General features: G+C 56.4%; 5 protein-coding genes across 5 annotated transcripts, besides 2 other annotated features; all 5 read right to left on the reverse strand.

Moving 5' to 3' along the window:
• Positions 1–274: 274 nt before the first annotated feature.
• Positions 275–4,201, reverse strand: LPMP_302260 (hypothetical protein; the record flags this gene model as incomplete). Its single annotated transcript, XM_010702947.1, has 1 exon — positions 275–4,201. The coding sequence occupies one exon, from the start codon at positions 4,199–4,201 to the stop codon at positions 275–277; it is 3,927 nt and encodes a 1,308-aa protein (XP_010701249.1).
• A 617-nt stretch (positions 4,202–4,818) lies between these two features.
• LPMP_302270 (hypothetical protein) lies at positions 4,819–6,213 on the reverse strand (the record flags this gene model as incomplete). Its single annotated transcript, XM_010702948.1, has 1 exon — positions 4,819–6,213. The coding sequence occupies one exon, from the start codon at positions 6,211–6,213 to the stop codon at positions 4,819–4,821; it is 1,395 nt and encodes a 464-aa protein (XP_010701250.1).
• Positions 6,214–6,676: 463 nt separating this feature from the next.
• Positions 6,677–7,119: a repeat region.
• A 1,066-nt stretch (positions 7,120–8,185) lies between these two features.
• Positions 8,186–9,259, reverse strand: LPMP_302280 (hypothetical protein; the record flags this gene model as incomplete). Its single annotated transcript, XM_010702949.1, has 1 exon — positions 8,186–9,259. The coding sequence occupies one exon, from the start codon at positions 9,257–9,259 to the stop codon at positions 8,186–8,188; it is 1,074 nt and encodes a 357-aa protein (XP_010701251.1).
• Positions 9,260–12,463: 3,204 nt separating this feature from the next.
• LPMP_302290 (hypothetical protein) lies at positions 12,464–13,525 on the reverse strand (the record flags this gene model as incomplete). The annotated part of the gene is made up of 1 exon (XM_010702950.1): positions 12,464–13,525. The coding sequence occupies one exon, from the start codon at positions 13,523–13,525 to the stop codon at positions 12,464–12,466; it is 1,062 nt and encodes a 353-aa protein (XP_010701252.1).
• Positions 13,526–14,944: 1,419 nt separating this feature from the next.
• On the reverse strand, positions 14,945–18,472 carry LPMP_302300 (zinc-finger protein, conserved; the record flags this gene model as incomplete). Its single annotated transcript, XM_010702951.1, has 1 exon — positions 14,945–18,472. The coding sequence occupies one exon, from the start codon at positions 18,470–18,472 to the stop codon at positions 14,945–14,947; it is 3,528 nt and encodes a 1,175-aa protein (XP_010701253.1).
• An 847-nt stretch (positions 18,473–19,319) lies between these two features.
• Positions 19,320–19,677: a repeat region.
• Positions 19,678–19,866: the final 189 nt, after the last annotated feature.

Genomic DNA, 19,866 nt, shown 5'->3' on the forward strand with positions numbered 1-19,866 from the left:
TAGACCCCTTCCATGGATCGCAAGTAACGCAACTTGAGAGATTCATGCCGCCACTCACACCCGAGGAGAGGTTGGCAGCCTTGCTACTTCTCCTTCCGACCTACCCACACGCGAGCAGTCACCTGTGTTGGCTGCGGTTTTCTTCAGATTCGTTGTTGTCAGTACACTCGACATTCTCTACCTCCCCAGTAGCAGCAGTCACTCAGAAAAAAAAACACGCTGCCCCACATGCATGGACACCCAGCAGTTAGCTAGCACTGCGCAAGCATCCGCGCTAAATGCCGAATTCCACCTCTGGCAGGACTCGATCCTCCCTGTCGTGCGCACTCGCCTCATCCTCGTCGTTTTTCTCTCCATTTTCGGCGGCGATGTCGCTATCATCCTCGTTATCCTCCTCACTGCCGTTGTCGGCGCGTAGTAATTCATTCCGTGACTCAACCAGCATCCTTACGCGCGCTTGAGATTCGCGCAGGTGTACCGCCAGCATTCCTTCCGGGTTGTGAAACGGGTAGTGGTAGCGGAAGCCGAGAAGGGTGAGCTGCGCCACGTCGTCGTGAATGCGAACAAGGCCACGGTCCCTCATCCGCTCAAAGGCCTCACGTACGTCAGCAAAGCCAAGTAACTGCACCTGCGACGCCGGCCACACACGAGAGGCCACGCGGAGGTGAAGGATGGGGAGTGCATCAGGTACATGGCCAAACTCATCCCCACCCTCGTAGCAGAAGAGGTCCATCAACGGCGCAATACGGGCGTGAAAAGACTGCGTGTGGAGCGAGTAAGCGCCCATAATATCTGCCGTTGTCATCGCCAGTGCTGGAGCCATTTCAGTAGTCTGGCGATAGATGCCTTCTTGATTATCTAGAGGAGGAGTCCTTGCGGTGGTCGAGACCCCGTCCATGACATCTGCCCAGAAGTCGCGGCGCTCTCCGGTGGCTCGGGGACGCGGTGATGAGGTCCCTGCTGCTTGGTGCTCTGCCTGACGTTCATAAATTGAAGCATTTCCCTCGTTAGCAGCTGCGTCCTTTGCGTCAGCCTCATCGTTGGCATCCAAAGCGTCATCTTCGCCGAGCATGTCCGACGGCACCTTCGCCTTTCCAGAGACTAAATACTCGAGGAGGTCATCTGGGGTAATACGGTCCGCAACGGTCCGCAGCGCGTCCCGCACCTCCATCACACGGGCCAAAGGCAGCTGCAGGTGCTCCAAGAACGTTGACACGCGGTATTCGCTCGCCAGGCGTCGCTGGCAGGAGGCAAAGCGCCGCTGACGAGCGGCGTCTGCATCTGCACGAGCCTGCACTGCTTTGCGCCGCAGTGTTTCAAGTGCCACCTGTCGTTTATGCTCCAGTGCCGCTGCGTCCGCACGGAGGCGAGCCACACGGGCATCACGTCGGCGTTGGAGTTCTTCTTGCACCTGCTGGTGCTCATCAGCCCTCGCGGCGCACTTCGCACCTGCGGCCTCGCAGAAAGCACGATGAGCTTCAGCGAGAGCTTGAATGCTCTGCAGTTGCTCCAGGATGCGTCGGCGGCCCTCTGCCTCCTCCTCCTGCCTTGCTGATTTCTCTCTGGCGAGGTACTGCGCCTGCAACCTTCCTACCTCGTCCAGTAAGCGCTGAAGTCCGTGCTGGGAAAGAGAGGCTGGCACGCACTCGAGCGTCAGGACGCACGTTCGTGGCAGTACTGCCTCACAGGCACATGCGCCTGACGTACGCATGCGGATCAGGCTAGTCATCAGCGCCGCGCAGTCGCCGCCGCCCACGGTGGCGGTCGCAACGCACTCCGCTACGTCGGCAAGCACGGCGTGACTCCATTGACTGCAGAGCACACCAAACAAAAAGGTGTCAGAGGTTGGGTGTAACTCCTGCATCAACGGCGAAGTCTTTGGCGATGGCCCAGTCGCCTTCGCCCCTGCACCCACGCTCTCTCCACTTGCAGCGGCACGCAAGATTGCTATCCACAGCGCTCGACAGGGAGAGCCCCAGAGCACCTGCGACAGCATCTCAGCAACCGCATTCGACGTGGGTGGCAGAGAGAGGTATGAAGAGAGCAAGAGAGGCGACATCCACAACAGACTGCCCGTGTCCGCCGTGAGAGCGGTCAGCACCGTTGCTGTCGATGGTGCACTCAGAAGCTTCCGCATTGACAGCAGGTACGCCATGGCACGACCTTCGGTGTCGCTACACGACGCTGCCATTGCCCACTGCCACATGCCGCACGTCACGAAGAGGTTAAAGTTGTGCCACAGGGCGGCGTTGAGGCGCTGCGACTGGTGCTGCAGAAGATAGTCGTACGCACGAACAACACAGTCAAGCGCACGCCCGTCTTGATTGCGCAAGCTGTGCACGGGACTCAGGCCTTCACTACCTGAAGCTTCTGCGCCAGTGGCCCCCAGCGTTGTCAAAGCAAGACAGGTACAACACCCAGAAAGCAGTTTTGAGAGAGGAATAGGGGCTGGCAAAGCTTCCGCTGTGTCACCCGGCTGTCTGCTAGTCGGTGAACCTGATACAGCATTGATGTGAGAGCTGCTGCAGCCTTTCCCGCTGGCGCTCTGCTGCTTTCTCTTGGACTTCGCAGCGCCACACTTCGCTGACTCTTGTTGTTGCCGCTTTGAGGGTGAACAGACGCCTTGATATGGTCTCGGTGCATCCCTCAGAATACCCTCAAGAACGCCAAGTACGCTCCTCTCCAGCAATGAGGCTGATGCTGTGAGTGTCGCCATTATCCCATCCGCGTTCTCTGTTTCCCTCTCCAGCTCGCGCACAAGTCCTCCTCGCCACAGTGCCGCTGCGGCCGGTCGAGTCAAGAGTAGATTCCCAAACACCTGGAGAGGCTCCAGTGCCCCTGGCACGGCGCTCCCTTCCACAAGAAGAGCACCTGTCTTTAACTGCACACACACCGAGGACACGAACGCGCTTGATGATGGCGCACTGTCGGCGAGTAAGACTGCGTTGGATGCTTTGCAGACGGCAGTGATCAAGTGCGCTTCGGTCACCGACATCGCTGTCCCCATCTCTACAGCAGCTGGAGAAGACGGGGGAGGTGCGGTGGGAGTTTTATCCCAGCTGAAGTCACAGTACGTGAGGTACAGATACACATACACAAGCAAACTCGCCATGGCGTCCTCGGCTCCGATAGTCCGTGACATTGCTGCGCAGGCAAGTCGGCGAAAGCGCGCTGCGTCCCACGTTCGACGCGGTACTTCGCGGAACTCGTGGCTAGAAAGCAAAGTAACGTGCCCGGCACCCTGCGAGGCTGCGACAACGTCCACGTAGTAGTCCAGCAACGGCGCGTCAAGGCAGGGAAGCAGGGAAGACGGCTTCAGCTTCGGCACAATGCGGGCCGCGTACACATCCAAGATGCGTCGCGCCAGGTCTCCGTCCCCGGCGACGCAGGCCAGAAATTTGGGTGTGTTGTCAACGAAGGACTCGAAAACGGCGCGGCACTCGTCGGAGAGCGCTGCACCGATCATGCAGTGCAGGAGGGCACGTGGAACTGCCAAGGTGTTACCACCAACTTCACCTCCCCCATTGATACCAGACGCGCTGGTAGGTGGAGAGAGCAAATGCGCTTTCTTCTTATCGCCCTTGTGCGGTGCGACCACTTTTTGTTTCGCACTACCTTTCCCTTCCTTGCGCGTCGCCCTGTTCCCATCAGCAGACGGCTCGTACGGCGGTGAGCGAAGAAAGCGGCGCATGTACATCGGTGTCAAGCTGTGTGTCAGCGCCATGAATGTAAAGAGAGTTACTTCGTTCTCCACCTCTGTCTCAGAGTCATCGATTTTCCTCGACGTTTCGGTCGGAGTGGTGGTGACGGCGCACTTCACAGAGGAGCCGGTCGGTGAGGGAGCCTCTTGAGGGGCAAGCACCTGCACTGCATCCCGCAGCAGGTACGAGATGGGATAGGTGGAGAGAGAGCTGACATGGGCGGCTGCCAGCAGCAGTGGGCGATAAAGATACAGACAGGGCGTGTGGTTCGGCGTACCCTCCCTGAGAGAAGCGCAGAGAATGGGCAACGTCGTCGTCACCTCGTCCACACCGTCGAGGGACTTCAGCTTGCCGGCCGCGACGACGTTGGCAAGTGTCGCCAGCACTGCTTGTGCCTTGACGACGAGGTCCTCTGGGGCCTCAACAGGGAAGGGTGGGCGTCCAAGTGCGTCATCAAAGGCTTTAATAGCCCGATACGCCTCTGTCCTCCAGTCCATCATGGAAGGTCACTCGAAGGGGAGATGAGAGAACGCTAAAACAGCCGCGCGTGTGCGCTTCTGACGCCTTTTTGTGTTTACCTTACACGATGCTGAAAGGGCGGCCAATGTGCTGAAAAGAAAAGGGAAGGAAACAACTAGTCAGCTAACGAGTGACCAGCCGCCCTAACAAACCTCCAACAGTCCTTTGAAGAGTGGGGTGGGTGGGTGGAGGCACCACGATGACCGGGCACGCAGACTCTCCAGTTAACCATCCAACAAGGAGTTGAGGGTGATGTATATGGTGAGGGTCGATTATTATTATCTTCACTTTTTTTTTGCATGTTGTGTGTTCTTTCGCCTTCCCCCTCTTTTCGGCTGTTGTCATTACAGAGCCGCAGTGCATTGGTGAAGGTCGGTCACTGGCACGTACGCAGCGAGGCTTCGGTAGCCGAAAAGGGACGAAAAGATTTGCCTTGATCGTCTCCTCCCGGCGCCGTGAAAGAGCACAGCGTTCGACGACCTCCACACACCATACTATCCCCTATTCCCCACCGCCATTTCTTTCGTCCCCACAGCTGCCCATTCCAATGGCAGCGCAGATGAGAGATCAGAAAGCGAATGGGTAGTCGTACGCAGTCCTACAAGGCAGTATCGATGCTCTCTGTCCTGCCGTTAGAAGGTGACACGCGGAAAACTTGCTCCAGCGCAGGGCCCTCCACTAAATACACCTGCGAGAATGAGGCGCTCTCCGCCTCCGGCAGCAAGGGGTAGTCCCAGGAGACAGAGAAGGCGCGGAGAAACTTGAGCCGCAAGTGACATTGCTCCAGTGCGTTGCGCAGTACATCGGCGAGAGGGCGGCGCGTCATTGGGAGATCTTGGTCGGCTTTGATCTCGTCGCCATCATAGAAAGCCTTGCGACGAGGCAAGAGGTCATGGACACCAAGCGGCGCCTCTTCCTGAGCTACGATAAGCACTGTTCCAACGCCGATTACTTTGTTGTTCGCGAGCGAACGCACGAGCTCCACCCACTGGTTGCTGGTACTGAGAAACTTGGGGTGGCACTCAATATATACGACGTCTTGCTGGTGCCGCACACGCAGCTCGGCGGGATCGCAGCAGACGGTTTCACAGGTCTTGAACGCGGATGCGGAGTGGTTGCATATGAGGTTTGCCCGCGCCCACTGCAGCGATGCCTCCTCGCGGTGGGCGACTGTGACGTGCTTCGCCGTCATCACGGCGTGCATCGCCGCCGAGCCGCTGCGGTCGTAGATCGTGAGGACGCGTTTTCCCCTACCGACATCGCGCATCATGCAGCGGATGCGGCGATGGGCGGGGTTGATGAGAAAGATGTTGTCTGTCGACGACATCCGCATCTCGGGCTTCAGCCAAAGGTGACTCACGCCGCTCTCCACATACATCTGAGGGAGTGGGATGGTGGGTGTGATGACAGACACCCGCGCCGCATCGCCGAGGGTTGGGGTGTCCAAGAGCACCTCCTCAGCGCCACGGCGAGACAGAAAGTCCAAGAGGGGCGGCACGAGCCTCTCCGCCCCAAATGACGTTGCTACGACGCGCACAAAGCACTCCGAGAAAACGTCCACGAAGAGGGACGGCAAACTGTCCGCGTACCCATTAATGATGCGGTACGTGTTGCTCTGTGTCTGCGGTATTATACGCCGGCGCCGCTCCCACGCTTCGTATACGCGGGCCATAAAGGAGTCCTCGTTGATCGTTGGTAAAATTGAGGCCAGGCTCGGTGTCATGTCAAACACGTCTACACGCTGCAGATGTGGCTCGTAGAAGCCCAGAGCCACCAGCAAGCTGTCATCTCGGCGAACCTCCACAATCCGACCGGCCTCCAGCTCGCGCTTGGCGAAGTCGACACTACTGGGATGAAAGAGACGTAGTGGCAGATTGCACTGCCGACGCCGTGTCATGAGCCGGTGCTGCGTCGGTTGCAGGCGCAGCTGCGGGAATTTATGGGCGGCCTGAATGCGGCTGCCTGCCAGTGGCGCGAGAACCTTTGCGTGCATGCTGATGGAGAACTGTAACGCTATCACGGGAGAGAAACAAAGAGAGGCGTGTCGTGAGAAACGAGGAAACAGAGATCACATCACTTTTCTAATTTTTTTTTCCTTTTCAAAGGTCACACCTACGTTCCTCACATAGAGTGGTGTGCGGCTTACTAGCCACGGTAATCCAGCGCAGTAGAGCAAGATGATATTCTTCGCAGCGCATCCTCTGAAGCGAAATATGAAGGGAGAACAGCACGGCGGAAAAGCAAGGCGAGATCCACTGATGCTGGTGAGTACCACTCATTCCCTCACAGTTACATGGCGACAAGCAGTCCCTAAAGAGCTAGCCGGGGAAAGGAAGAGCACGAGCAGGTGAAGCGCGTGCGTAGGGAGCGGAGAGGGAAAATGCTATCTTTTTTTTTCCTTCTACTCGGTTCATTTCACCTTTGGGCGTGAGCCCCTCACCGGTCTACCCCGGCCTGCCGCAGACACGCAGTACACAGCAGTACGGCAACTCCGCCATCTGAGCGCCGCCCCTGCGTCCCCGCCCTCCCCACTCTGCCCACCCTCCGCTTTCGCAGGTCGCCACCTCGCGCATCCCTCGCGATCACGCAGACTCCCCACACCAGCACGCAGGGAGGGCCGGGTGAAATACGCTCGAGTCACCTCGACACTCGGACCACCAACACAGGCGGCACAAAGGTCCTCACGGTTGCAAGTCGCGCTGACACCACGCGATCCACGACCCAACCGTCGACGTCAGTAGTGATCCATCGCTCGGGCCTTCCCCTACGTCGCAGGTGCCTGACCCTGTCGCCCCCTCCCCCCTCACCACCAGAGGTGGCTCAGCATGGGCAGGGAGAGGGGAGGCTGCTTGGTTTCCGCCCACCGAGGGGGTGCTGGGGCATAAGATCCCATGCGCTGTCGTGTTTCCCTTCAGAGAAATGGGCACTAGCGAGAGAAGTAAAGAGCATCAGCGCTGTGTTCCTGAATGCTCCTTGTCGCCTCTCGGTGGGATGATCCTCTGGGAGATCGATTACACGCACAAACGTCAGTGAACACCCACGCACCAGTTACTCTTTCCGTGCAGTAGAAGGCCACAAAGCGCGGTGAAGGCAATGAGGAGATCCTCACATGCGGCGTGGCAAAGACAAGCACACACACACACAAACACACACACAAAGCACATCTTTGAGCTACACCTTTTCTGGGATTAGTGAACGTGTACTATGGACAGTTTGAACAACAACAAATTGTGTGTGAGACAGCGTTCGTCTGGCCTTGTGCTTGGTTTGTACGCTAGACGGGGCTGCAGCTGGGCCCCACTGTATCGGCATCGTGGTGCACAAACGCTCAGTGACTCATCGTTCTGCCAGACGTAGATGCTATTCTTTTCGGAGTAAACCTCTGAAAAAGGAGCGAGAAACTCATCGGCGGGCGGGCGGGCGTGGCTCGGCAGGTGTCGGAGAAAGAGCGATACAAGATCGCAGGCTCCAATGAGAGAAAGCAAAGATAGCGAATATAGTTCGGAAGAACCGCCACGCTGCACGGGATAAAGAGTCCATGACTGACGTGTATTGGTGTCGCTGCCGTCACCTTTGCCTATCCTATGGCCGACCCCACTCATCTCCTATGCTCACATCGGCTGCCTTCTCGCATTCCTGGCTGCTGCCGCGTTCCCTCTTTCCTTGTTGTTGGTGTTCATATCCGTGCCTGAGAACAGCATGTGTTGGCTAGTGACCATCTGGCTGGCTGTGGCGGCCTTGTCCTGACTCCCGGATCGCAGATGAGAGTGGCGGGATGCCCCATGAGAGACAAACAAATGCAAGGCAGCACTCCTTTTTGTTCGTCTCCGATTCTGCAGGGTAGGCCTCCCATACGTCTGCAGGAGTCTGGCGCGCGTATGGGGCCGTGAGTGGGGCTGTCAACAGGATCTACCACTCGATCGCACGGCTCGCCCTGCCGTCCCCCATCCCCTTTCCGGCCCAGCTCACTTCGGCACGTCTATAAGGTAGCGCGCCGCACAGTCATCGTCCATACATATTTCATCTTTGCCAAGGAGAGAACCCGTCTGAAAGCAACGCGGCGAGCGCTCTCCATTGCCGCCACCAGTTTGTCTATAGTCGAGCGTAATCTCCTCACCGCGGGTGATGTGGCGTAGCGCCCGCACGACCACAGAGCGCTGCGCCGCCGACACAACCGCCGCGGCGGCTGGTGACGCCTCGCAGTGATTCAGTGCATCCAGCCCCGGCGCAAACACGCTACAGCTGCTATCAGGCTTGCTCGAGACGCTGGAAAGAAGCGGCATGCGCAGTACGCGGGAACGCACCAGGTACAGGCTTGTTAGAATCACCGAGTCGAGCAACGAGGGGGATTCGTCGAGGAAGCGAAACTCCGCGTTGGTGGCGTGCGTCAAGATGGCATCGCGCAGGTTGCAGGACAGCTGTTCGAGACACAGATGTGCCTCCGCAGAGGAGGCGTCGCTGTAGAGGGACTCGAGGCCCCACTGCAGGTAGTCTTCGAACGGCAGACTAGCAATAAAGTGGTCGGACAAGACGTTTGGCGGTGGCCCGATACGATGGGCAACGCGTGCCGCAGCTGAAAGGTGGAGCGCGTGGGCGTAGAAGTAGCGCAGAGCCACGCACGTAGCAAGGGTGGCCTCCACCGGTGAGAGGGTAAGCGACATCACCGTTGGGACGGCAGACATGCTCCCGGGCGCCGCTTCGCACGAAATTGTACAGCTCAAAGACACGTGGTCGGTGTCGGCGTCGGCGGAGAACCTCTGCAGCCACATCCACGCCTCCGGAAACAATGCCACGCCACGATTGCAGCGGCGCAGATGTTGCATACCCTTAACAGTCTCAAACGAAGAGGCCGAAGACCGTCCGAGATCGTGCGGAGAGCAACACTGTATGATGTAGCAGTAGCGAAGCGGTACTGACAGTACCAAGTCACCGCGGCCGAGTGTGGCACCTGCAAATACGCCACGAACACCGTTGCACCGCCGTCGCTGTTGCCGCAAAGGGCACCAGCGGGCGCCGTGGAGCCGATTGAGGAGGCTCATATCGATTTCGGTTTCTTTGGCATATGAAGGGCTAAAAACTGATCGACTTTCCTCTTTTTGTTGCTGTTGTTGTTTGAGGGGGAAGGGAGGGGGTCTTTGAGTCTCCTCCTTTCAACCCCGAGTGCTGCTAGCAGATGCTCATGAGAGGGGACGGCACGGTGCGTTTTTTTTGGGAGGAGAGGGGAGCGTTCAGTGTGCGTGCGGGTGGATCTGCTGCGGCGCGCGCTGGGCGTAGTTCCGATGATACAGTACAGCTTGTGTGTGATGCTGAAATGTAGAAGCAGCGAAAAAAAGGGTAGCCGTTAGATGGCGAGAGACAACCCAACACAAAAAGGAAAAATGCGAGTGAGCAGATGAGTAGGTAAAGAGCAAGTATGCCACAGGGGGTGAAGCAAGTCGCTCGAAACGCAATGCCGAGGCATCGATCACGAGCAGCTCATAAGACAGCACACGCATGTCTCTCTCTCTCCTTCTGCTCAAGAAAAAAATAAAACGCAAAGATTACCTCTTCTCGCAGCGTACTTTTACGTCGATGCCTGGGAGGGAGTGAAGCGAGGAGAGCAAGGAAACCCACTAAGAAAGGGGAGACAACACGGTTGAAAAATGCACGCCGCTCACACAGTTGGCTGTCTGCACTTCTGCCTCGATGTGCCGTCGTTTTCCACCAGTTGCTTCATACTTCTGTTCCGGCTGAAGCACACACATGATGCAGTTGTGTGCTCAGGAAACAGCATGGGTGCAAACATGTGGCTGCGCCACACATTTTTTTGCTGTTTTTTTTTTTGTTTGTGCTCAAACTTATCTCCAACTCAACCGTGTTCTCAGAGTTACTCCTTTTCTCCTTGATACCGGTGCAGTTATTTGGGACAGGGTGTTTCCGTGTGCTTCTCGTAGGTCCGATTATTTTTCTCCCTTGTGCGGCGTGACGGTTGCTACTAGTGTTGGCTCATTTCGAACGGAGGGCGTGCAGTTCACGTATAAACGTGGGCGCTGAGACGCTGGCCAATCGTCGTTCACTTCATATACTTTTTTCCCTTAGCTGTTGTGTTTGTGTGTCTTTCTCTGTGTGTGTGTGTTTGTATTTTTTACTTCAATGGCCCTTTGCTGAGGATTGAGTAACGACGAGCAAAAAATGACAACAACAAACACAAAAAGACAACGAAAAAACGGCACAGCCAAGTGCAGTTGAACACCCCTCCGTCAGAGAGCACGAGAGAGAGAGAAAAAAAAAGAGACAAGAGAAACAAACAAGTAAACATCAAGTTACCCATCAACGGCGAGTGCTCCCGTGTGACCTAAAAGAGAAATAGGACAGGCCTCTTGATTTTCTTTTGTTTCCCCTTCCTTGTTTCTTTTTCCTCCTCTTCATTGCAGTATATATATATATATATATGTGTGTGTGGGTACGGGTATAGATACTTCATTTTCCCTTTTTTGTTTTGATATTCCCCTTCAGTTTGACCGCACCCGACGCACGATGCCATCGCATGCACTCGTGCGCGCAGTTCAGAAGGTACAATCAAGGGAGATATCTCGGCCTGGTGTTTCGGTCTGCTTTTTTTCTTCCTGTGTCAACGAGAATGAACAACAAAAAAGAACGCTTGGCATCACAAGCGCATATACATGAGAGAAACGAAGGAAAGAAAAAAAAACGAACAAACAAACAAGGAGAGGTGACAGAGAGCCCGGGGGCACAAATAGCACAGATATGTAGGCAAAGGACTAAGAGGGAGAATAGGCCAATGTGCTATCATGTACTACCCAGCCACTAAAGCGGATTCATGCTCGCTCGCTGGCCTATACTCAGAAGGGTTTCGACGCACCGTTCAACTCAGGACAAGGGAGAAAAAAAAACAGAAAAGAGCGGTCGCTGCCGTGGATAACGCCACCACGTTAACATTTTGTGCAACTTTTTTCTCCTCATTATACCTCCTGTGCATCGGCAAGGCTTAGTCTATCGAGGTCAGCATGCTGCCACGAAAACAATAACAGCAGCAACAGCAAAGAACAACAAAGAGTAACGACACAAAGCGTAGACCAGCACTACCACCACCACCGCCACTCACCAACAAGTACAGGAGAAATCCCCCTGCCCCCTCCCCCTCCCTAAAAAAAAAACAAAAAGAAACAGGAGAACGAAAAAAAGAGGAGGAAGAAGTGGGTCCAGTCGCCGTGTGTACGTTTTTTTTTATGTTTCCTGTCAGAGTCGCTCCTCTTTGTCCTTGCTGGTGGGTGGGTTGGTGACACCCCATTTTCTTTTCATGTCTTTGGCCTTTTTGCTTGCTTTTTTTTTTGCTTATCGCGCGTGTCTGGGTGCGTGAGAGGAACAGGCCGATCCTTCTCGCTACTCTTTCTGATTAGCTCGTCTTTCCTTCTCCGCTTTCTCTGCTTCATGCACACACGCAGAGAGCGAAAAAGGGGGGAGGAAAGGAGGAAGGAAGAAGGCGCCCGAAACACAAGAGAGGAGGGGGGCGACGCCTTAGCATAGACACACGCGCGTAAACATTTATCGGGAGGAAAGAGAGAGAAAACAAAAGAAAAGAGGAAAAGACCAAGAAGAGATATCGGGGGAGACAATGGCCATGATGAATTGTGGGAGAGGAAGAAGAAATACAGAAGGAACAGTACAATAAAGAACGGGCACAGCGCCCCAATATAAATACAAATATATTTTTTTCTGGTACAGCGCAAAGACGTGCGATTACAGAGGCAGACCATGAGCAAGGGGCGGACCGACACACCCCATCACCTGAATAGACCCGCTTGTGGGTGAGGAGGAGGGGGAGAAGGTAACACTGTATCACAGCGAGACTTCGGGTGCGTGTAGGGAGCCCCAGTAAGGTGGGAAAAGGGGGAGGGGGCGAAGACAGTAAAGCAGGGCGTGAGAGGAGGACTTGGTGCGTGAAGGCGTTCTGTTCCTCCACGCTATTTTTCCTGACGCCTTGTCTCCTAGTCATCAGGGAAGCCTCCCCGCGGTTCGTGAATCCGTGTCACTCCTCTCCTCCATCCCGTTGCCTATCGAGGACATTCTCCAAGCCCATATGGACCCACCTGCCTACGTACACACACACATATATATATGCACGGATAGAGACACAGGCACACCTACACCGACATTGTCCGATACATACGTGAGATGCATGTTCTCTTCGCTTACTCATCTCACCATACTTCAATATCCTACCGCTACATCCCTACTGTGTCTCAGCTGCTTTGTCCACAGACGTAGGGGTTGTGTGCAGGCTGCATAACAACGGTAGAGTCCACAATCATGTCGCTGAGCGCCTTGGCGTTGTAGCGACCGGTGCGGGAAAACCGAGTCTGCGCCACTTGAGGAATAATGCCGCCGATCAGGTTCCACTCGCACTTCTTAAACCACATTTCCACCTCTTTGCCCTCCGTCTCAGCCGATTTGTTTACAGCCTCACCCTTCGCTCTTGCCTCAGCCTCCTTCTCGGCGGCGGCGGCAGCCTGGAGAGCCCTTTCCTCGGCCTCGATCTTCCTCGCCGCGGCGACAGTGACTTTGACTGTGGCGTCCTGCTTCGTGGCAAACGCCCCGGTGCGGTAGTGGATGATGTGCCACTCCTTCTCCCCGTCCTCCATCGGCTCCCACCTCACACATTTCTGCTGCACAGCGTTGTGCACCAGCAGTTCTGACAACGTCGCGCCGTCGAAGATGATGGCCTGGCGCCCAGATGCGCAGGCGCAAAGCTGGGCCATCGCCGAACCCTGGGAGTGGCCGATGTACATGGTGGGCAGGCTCTCGGCAAAGTGGGCACAGGCCACCCTACCCGGGCTGATGCCGTTCTCCGAGTGTTCCTCAAGGTTGTTGCCGTAGTCGTCGGAGATCTGACCCGGAAACGTTACCACGCGACCCAACACTTTGTGCGTCTCCACGGAAAGCACCAAGAAAGATCGCAGGCGCATGAAGAAGACACTCTTCAAGTGAGAAAACTCCTCCTGCAAAGCGTCCGCAGCCTCGGCAAGAGCTCTGTTGCAGCTCTTTGCCGCGGCTTTACGCATTTCCGCTGCCACCTTGCTAACATATTGCTCCTGGCCAGGGCTGCGGAGCGTGTCCAGGTACATCTTCATATCGGCCATCTCTGCCTGAGAAACGCAGATCTCACTCACGGCATATTTGCCAACCACAGTTGACGTCTCCACCGGCTTGTCCGGAGAGCAGAGGAAGGCCATATGCGAGAGAAAGCGGGAATCGATCTTAAAGTCATCAGCGCCGAAGGCGCTGTGGGCGACAGGAGAGGGCATTTCTCAGCGGAGAAAAAGAGCGAAAAAATACGAGAGAGAGAGAGAGGAACTAGAGGGTACACGTGCGTGCGGAAGGCGAACGAGAAGATAAAGTGTGTAGGTTATAAATCGATACTTTCTCTGTGGGCACATTCCAGTGTGGTGAACACACACATACACACAGACAAGGCGGCCGTGTCAGGGGATTTTGGAACAAGAGTGGTACCGACAGTGTGTGTGCGTTCCAGTAAAAGATGGTCAGTTGCCGTGACCGAGCAGAAGGACCAGAGAGAGAGGAGAGAACACACGAGGCATATCCATATAAAGGTGAGTCGAATCAAGAAGAAGATTTCTAATCATAAGGCAGGAAGGGGGGGGGGGTGCTATGGGCTGTAGCACCGAAGATCTGGTGGATTCTGCGATAGTTTCACGACGTCTCGGACAAACAGCGAAAGTGAAAAGGGGCGCAATCTCCCACGATGGAGTCCTGGTCTTCTTGAGAAGGTAAAGAAGAGCCGACTAGCTGACTTTGCTGCTTTGTGTTTATTTTGTTTTTCTTGCTTTTCTTTGCTGTTATGCTCATCGTATACCTTTGCAACCGGTGTGTTTGTCTATTAACGATACCCACACACTTCCTCGCGTACAGCAGGGCACGGCAGTTCACACGTCTCGCACGCACGGGTAGATGGCTACGGAAGGGGAGGAAAGTGTCCGTGTAGTCATCTATTGCAGTGGTGCTGAAATCAAGCCGTATTGCACGCATCCAAGAAATCCATAAAACACCGCCCTGCAGAACGAAGGAGGCGGCAGCCAGAGAGAGAGAGGGAAGCGGGGAGAGAGGAAGGTAGAACATAAAAGCACAGAGATGTCGCGTGTCTTCTTATCGACGTGGCCCTTCCCGGCCAGGAAACTGGCGAAGGAGTGAGAGGCCGAGGGAGGTAAATGCACACAGCAACGCACTTCAAACTGGTTTTCCGCTCGGACAAGTGTAAGAAGAGTGTGGGAATCATGACGGGAGTTCCCCCCCTCCACACACACACACACACACACACTCGCTGCGCTACTGATGACAGTGATGAAGACGGACGTTGTCGCATCGGTAAATCTCACCTGCGCCCATGTCTTCTCAGACACGCACCTACAGAAGCTGGTAAGAGCTGCACCTCCCCCGAGAGGAGTGTGGAGAATGCACAGGGCGGCTTGCGTTCCTTTTTTTTTTCGCATTGCGAGGGGCAGAACCGTGGCTAAGCGCTGCACAGAGAGTCACATATTTACAGCGCGTGTGCAACACCGCACCAGTGGAGGCGAGGGGCAAATAAAAATGTAGCGTCTCACTGCGAGACAGGGCGACCGTGCGTGTCGCCGGCGGGGTCGTCCTGTGTGCGTTGGTCCCTTTTTTTTCTCTTTTATGCATCGTAGGTGCCACCTTCCGGGACGAGATTACTTGCCTTTCTTGGAAAATAACCTTGTGAAGAGGCCTTTCGGCTTCTTCAGCACCTGCTGGGATTCCGGGGCGAACAGAGACGAAAATTTGCGCAGCGGAACGGTGGCGACTTCATCGCTGACTTGCCCTCCTCCTCGGTTTACATTGGCGGGTGCCCGCTGCCTCCGTGACGGCGCCTCTTGCTGACTGGTTGGCTGTCTCGCATTGCCTTTGACGCTTTGGTCTGACTTCTTTTGCCTTTCTGCGCTTGCCGTACGGACGTCCTGTCGTTGTGCCTTAACTGTTCCAAATTTCAGCGCCTCCGTGTCGTGCGCCGCAGGCGTCACGTCTGCGCGAAAAGGAAGCCCCGACCGACCAACAGCAGCACCCTCTGAGATGGAAGACGCTTGCGGGTTTTTTTGCCTGACATCGTCAATGCAAAACTCAACAGCATTCGTTTCTTGAGAAGCTACAATCGCCTCCTCCTTGTCGTCCGAGTACGAATAAGAATACGTGTAGTAGGAGTAACCCTCCGATACTGACTCCATAGGTGGCGAGTCTGCTTGACTTGGGGTCTGTTTGCCACCCTCCGTCGGCCCTGGGAAACTGCAGCTCGTGACGCGATGCGCCTCCACCTTCCCGTCCACGCCTGCGTCGCCGAAAGTGGATAGCTGCGATGAGCGTACCTTCTCTGCTGCATGAGGGGCGGCATCCGCGAGCTCATCGTTTGACACATCCTCCATGACAAGGCCGCCTAAGCCATCGTCTCTCATATTGCTGCCCTCCTCCATGGTGGCGTCGAAGCGAGTGCTAAAGAGTCCATCGACGGCGTCATCCTGCGTCAAAGCCTCGAGTGGCTGCACTTCGACAGAGTAGGAATAGGCCTCCTTCGAGTCCGTCTTCCTCTCGCGACTGTCCTCATTGCCACCACGGCGCTGCGGCTCCTCGGGCAGCATCCTGTGCTGAAAGTGGCCGTCCAACCCGAGCATCGGCGGCAAGGAGACTGCAGAGGGAGAGAGCGCGTCACCGTGCATGGGCTCTTGCCTCCGTTTTTCCGGATCCTGTGGCAATACGTTACCTAGCTCAGATGGCGCCTCCGGCACCAGGTGCACGACTGGAATCACTTTCCGTGCAGAGTAGCACGCAGGTTGTTCGGTCGACACCAACGACTCCTCGACTCGCACCGTGGGGACTCGCGGTCGGCTCGGTGGACTCTCACTCACATTACCAACGCTGCTGCGCTTCGCCACTCCGGCGCCGGTCGCTATGCAGCCGTGCGCCTCCGCATGCAGGCACTGTAGTCGGTCAGCGTCCGCCACAGTACTGCCAAGGGAGGGTACACTGCCAGATATATTTGGCGCCGGCGTTAGTGCGGTCTGAGTCACCGGCGGTGGCTTCTCGCGGGGTGGTACGTGGGTACCGCTCTGTCCCTTATCCTGTGTCACTTTCAGCTGGCTCGGTGCAAAGTGCACCGTATCCACCCCAACCTGCAGCACCTGCATGGTGCTGCTCGACCGTCCGCACGCCTCCCCCGGCGATATTGCCTCGCTGCTCCTCATGATATCACAACGCTGTGGTGCTCCAGTTGACGTGGCAGTGACAAGTCCACTTTTTGAGTTCACTTCTCTTCCGGCTGCTGTGATGTTTGGCGACGGCATCGCGTCTTGTCTTGTTGAAGTTGAAAACGCCTTTCGCTTCTCCGGCACCTCTAGTTTTGCGCCGAGAAGGAGGCCTCCACATGCCCATGACGTGGCCTCCACACGTGGTGCAGAGCCGTAGCGATTTGCCGACACCGCATCTTCTGTGCCAATGCGCGCCGTCGCCGAGTCGGGCTCGATCCACGGTAAGTGACCTCGGAAGGAAGAGCTCGGCAGCAGCGGTGTCGGGGTCTCAGGCTCCCGTGACGCCGACTGATTGCCGGCGTTGACGCTTGAGTCACTGGGCGGGAAGTGGGAAGTCGACTGTGGAGTGACATTTTCATGGCGTCGCGCAGCAGCAGCAGCAGCAGCGCTGTCACCGCCGCCGCTGCTTACATGAATGCCCAGTGCGGACAAGGGAGAGGGCAACGTCGTGCCAACCGCGCCAGTTGGTCGCCGCGTTTCGGAAGGGGAGCAGGGGCCGCTGAGGTTGCTGTGTAGACTTTCTGACACAGTACACGTTGCCGCTCGCACGTGCTTCTGTGCGAGTGCGGGAGTCGTACCTTCTTGATTCCCCAGCGCATGGTGCGACGTTGCTGTCACCGCTCCCAGGGGAGTGATAGGGGAAACAATTACGAGGCTGTCCCCTACGCTTTCTCGTCGCCGTACCGCGCCAGCATTGTGACCGCTTTCGGTAAGTGAAGGGGGGTGCAGAATGTTTTGCGGGTTTAGCTCTTGGACAGCGCGCACACCTAGCGGCACCTTTAAGGAATCAAGCTGCTGGCGTCGCTGCTCGCTGTGCGACAGGTCGTCTCTCAAGTTGAGGGTGTCACGAGCATCTGTGGCGCCACATCCGCGCGCCGCGCTCTCACTCTCGAAGGCGCGCTGCAGCTGCTGAAGTTGGGTGCCGGTGTGCAACAGGTCTCGCTGAATACGAAGCAGGATGTCTTCCTCCTCATGCGAACCGCTACCATGCTGTTGCAGGTCAGGAAGGGGACCGGTGCTTGCCACTACCGCCGCCGCCGTGGCTGCCTCGTCTGCTGACTGCTGCGGCACCGCTGCCACATAGGACGGTGACAAGCCACGGTACAGCATTGCTTGCTGCTCAATGAGCTTTGCCATTGACATGCGCAGCTCACTGATCTCCTCCCGCAAGCTACAGTCGTCCCATTTTCTGCCAGCCTCGTGCAGCACCGGAGGGGCGTTGCCTACGAAAAGACTATCAGATGGTGTCTGATGCGCCAGTGTGGGAGCTCGTGTTGTGGCCTTGGGATGTTCCTGCTGCTTTTGCACCTCCAGAGAGAGAGGCGCGGAGGTGGCTGACATGGCCACGCACCCCTCTGACCTCTTGTGGCGCTTGCGGATGTGCGAATCGAGTGCGCGCCAGCTTGGGTACACGTTTGCGCAGAAACTGCACGCTTGCTGTCTCGTTGTGCTTTCAGTTCCCCGTGAACGGACCATGTGTCTCTCCCTGGACAGAGTTGCACGCGATGGAGGCGATCTAGCACGCTGCTGCACCGGTCCGACGTCACGGGACTGCTGCTTGTACAGTGCTACAGTCTCGCGGAGCTCTATGAGCGCTTCAAAGGCCGCTGCGCGCTCTTCCTCGCACCGTCGAAGCTGCGCAGTCACTTGTTGCGCCCGCCTCTCCTCGCTTTTTCGGCAGTGCCTCAGGTACTGAATGGTGCATTGCATCGCTTCGAGAAGCTGCCTGGTGGTGTCAAGTGCCTGGTGTGAGCGAAACCAATCCTTCGGCAACTGAACGGGGTGCCAGCCCATCTCGTGAATGGTCGCCTCCTTTATATCCCTCGTGCTGGTGCCGTCGGCGTTGTACAGAGCCTCGGTATCGACGAGGGAGAGAGAGGTGGCATCGCAAGGTGGGTTGTAGAGGCGGAAGCGAAATGGCATAGGATGCGACTTCGCAGAGTGCGCTAATTTCTTCTCGTTCGCTGCGACTTGAGTTTCGGTCGCCTGTCAAGTCGTTGGTGCGATCCTTCGCGATGATGGATTTATGTTGACTGGCTAACCTTCTATGTAGGGTTGCTCGAGGGGTGCCTCTAGCAGGCGTAGTGAGGTCTGTAGGCGTCTATGGTGTTCGTAATGGATGCGAGCGGTTTTGCTAGTGGGACACTCCAATGAATGTGGTACTCTAAGTGGCACTTGGCAAATCATCCACTCCTCGCCCCCTGTCGACCCCCTCCCTCTCCGAGAACTGCAACGTGAGACGCAGCTGGCAGAGGCTTTGGGGAGCGGCCACACGTGCTGGTGAGACTGTTGTGCGACAAGGACCTGCAACCACACCAAAGCGAGAACGTAAAACAAAGGGGAGAGGGAGAGAGCTGCAGGAAGAGTAGTGGCAGAGCGGTGCTCGGCAGATACAGGGTGGGGTGCGAGAATACTACAGATGTGAGGTGAAATTGCACAATCGAGCCGTAGGAGACCTCCAGGATTCACTTCTCAGAGGAGAAAAGAAGCGCATAGTACTGCATGCCGCGCATCTTCGACAGTGGATCACGCGAGGATGCGCCCACACAGAGACCCCAACTTGTGTTTTCCTCTGCCGCTGCTTTGGGGGTCTAACGGCATAGAGAATACCCCTCTCCACTACCGTGGAGCTCGTCTGTACTGCCATTGTGCTAGACGACCTGCGTTTCTCGCTGCCTGTCGCTTACACACGTGCTGGGGGAACCGGAGCAGCCCCATCGATCCCAAGAAAAACGCACCAACAGCCGCCCTTCTTTCTGAACGCGCCGCCCCACCACAGCCAAGTCGGTCAATCGCCATGCGCACAACCACAGCCCACCTCTGCATCCGTCACACCGCCGCGGTTGAATCCTCGGCCATGTGAGCCGAAGCGCCCTGCCGCCGAATCGGGTTATGTGCCGCACGGTGCCTTTCTTCGCCCCTTCTCCTCATAGGTGGGGTGGGTACGAGGCCACATGGATTCGAGTAGAGAGCACCCCTTGATCCACGCGGGTCACGACGAGGATCCTGCTCGGTGGCGGTGGCGGTGGGGTCTGTCGTGCGGGTACCATGAGGATGGTATAGGTCTCTACCGCATCAGCTCAAGGAGCTATTTCGCTCACTTCAAGTCAGGGCCCTGTGACACTCTGCTTCGCCGCCGTCGTACTAAGCGGCACTCGCAAACGTGGACACGAGAGAGAGAGAGAGGAGCGTTGGGGGTGGTAAGTCACATCCTCTAAGGAGGAAAGAGACGGACAGAGGGAGAAACACAACAACCACAACCACAACAAAGGAAAAAAGACGGCGATACATAAAAAAGAAGAAAACAACAAAAAAAA

This window comes from Leishmania panamensis, assembly GCF_000755165.1.
Source record: "Leishmania panamensis strain MHOM/PA/94/PSC-1 chromosome 30 sequence".
In the NCBI taxonomy this organism is placed as follows: domain Eukaryota; phylum Euglenozoa; class Kinetoplastea; order Trypanosomatida; family Trypanosomatidae; genus Leishmania; species Leishmania panamensis.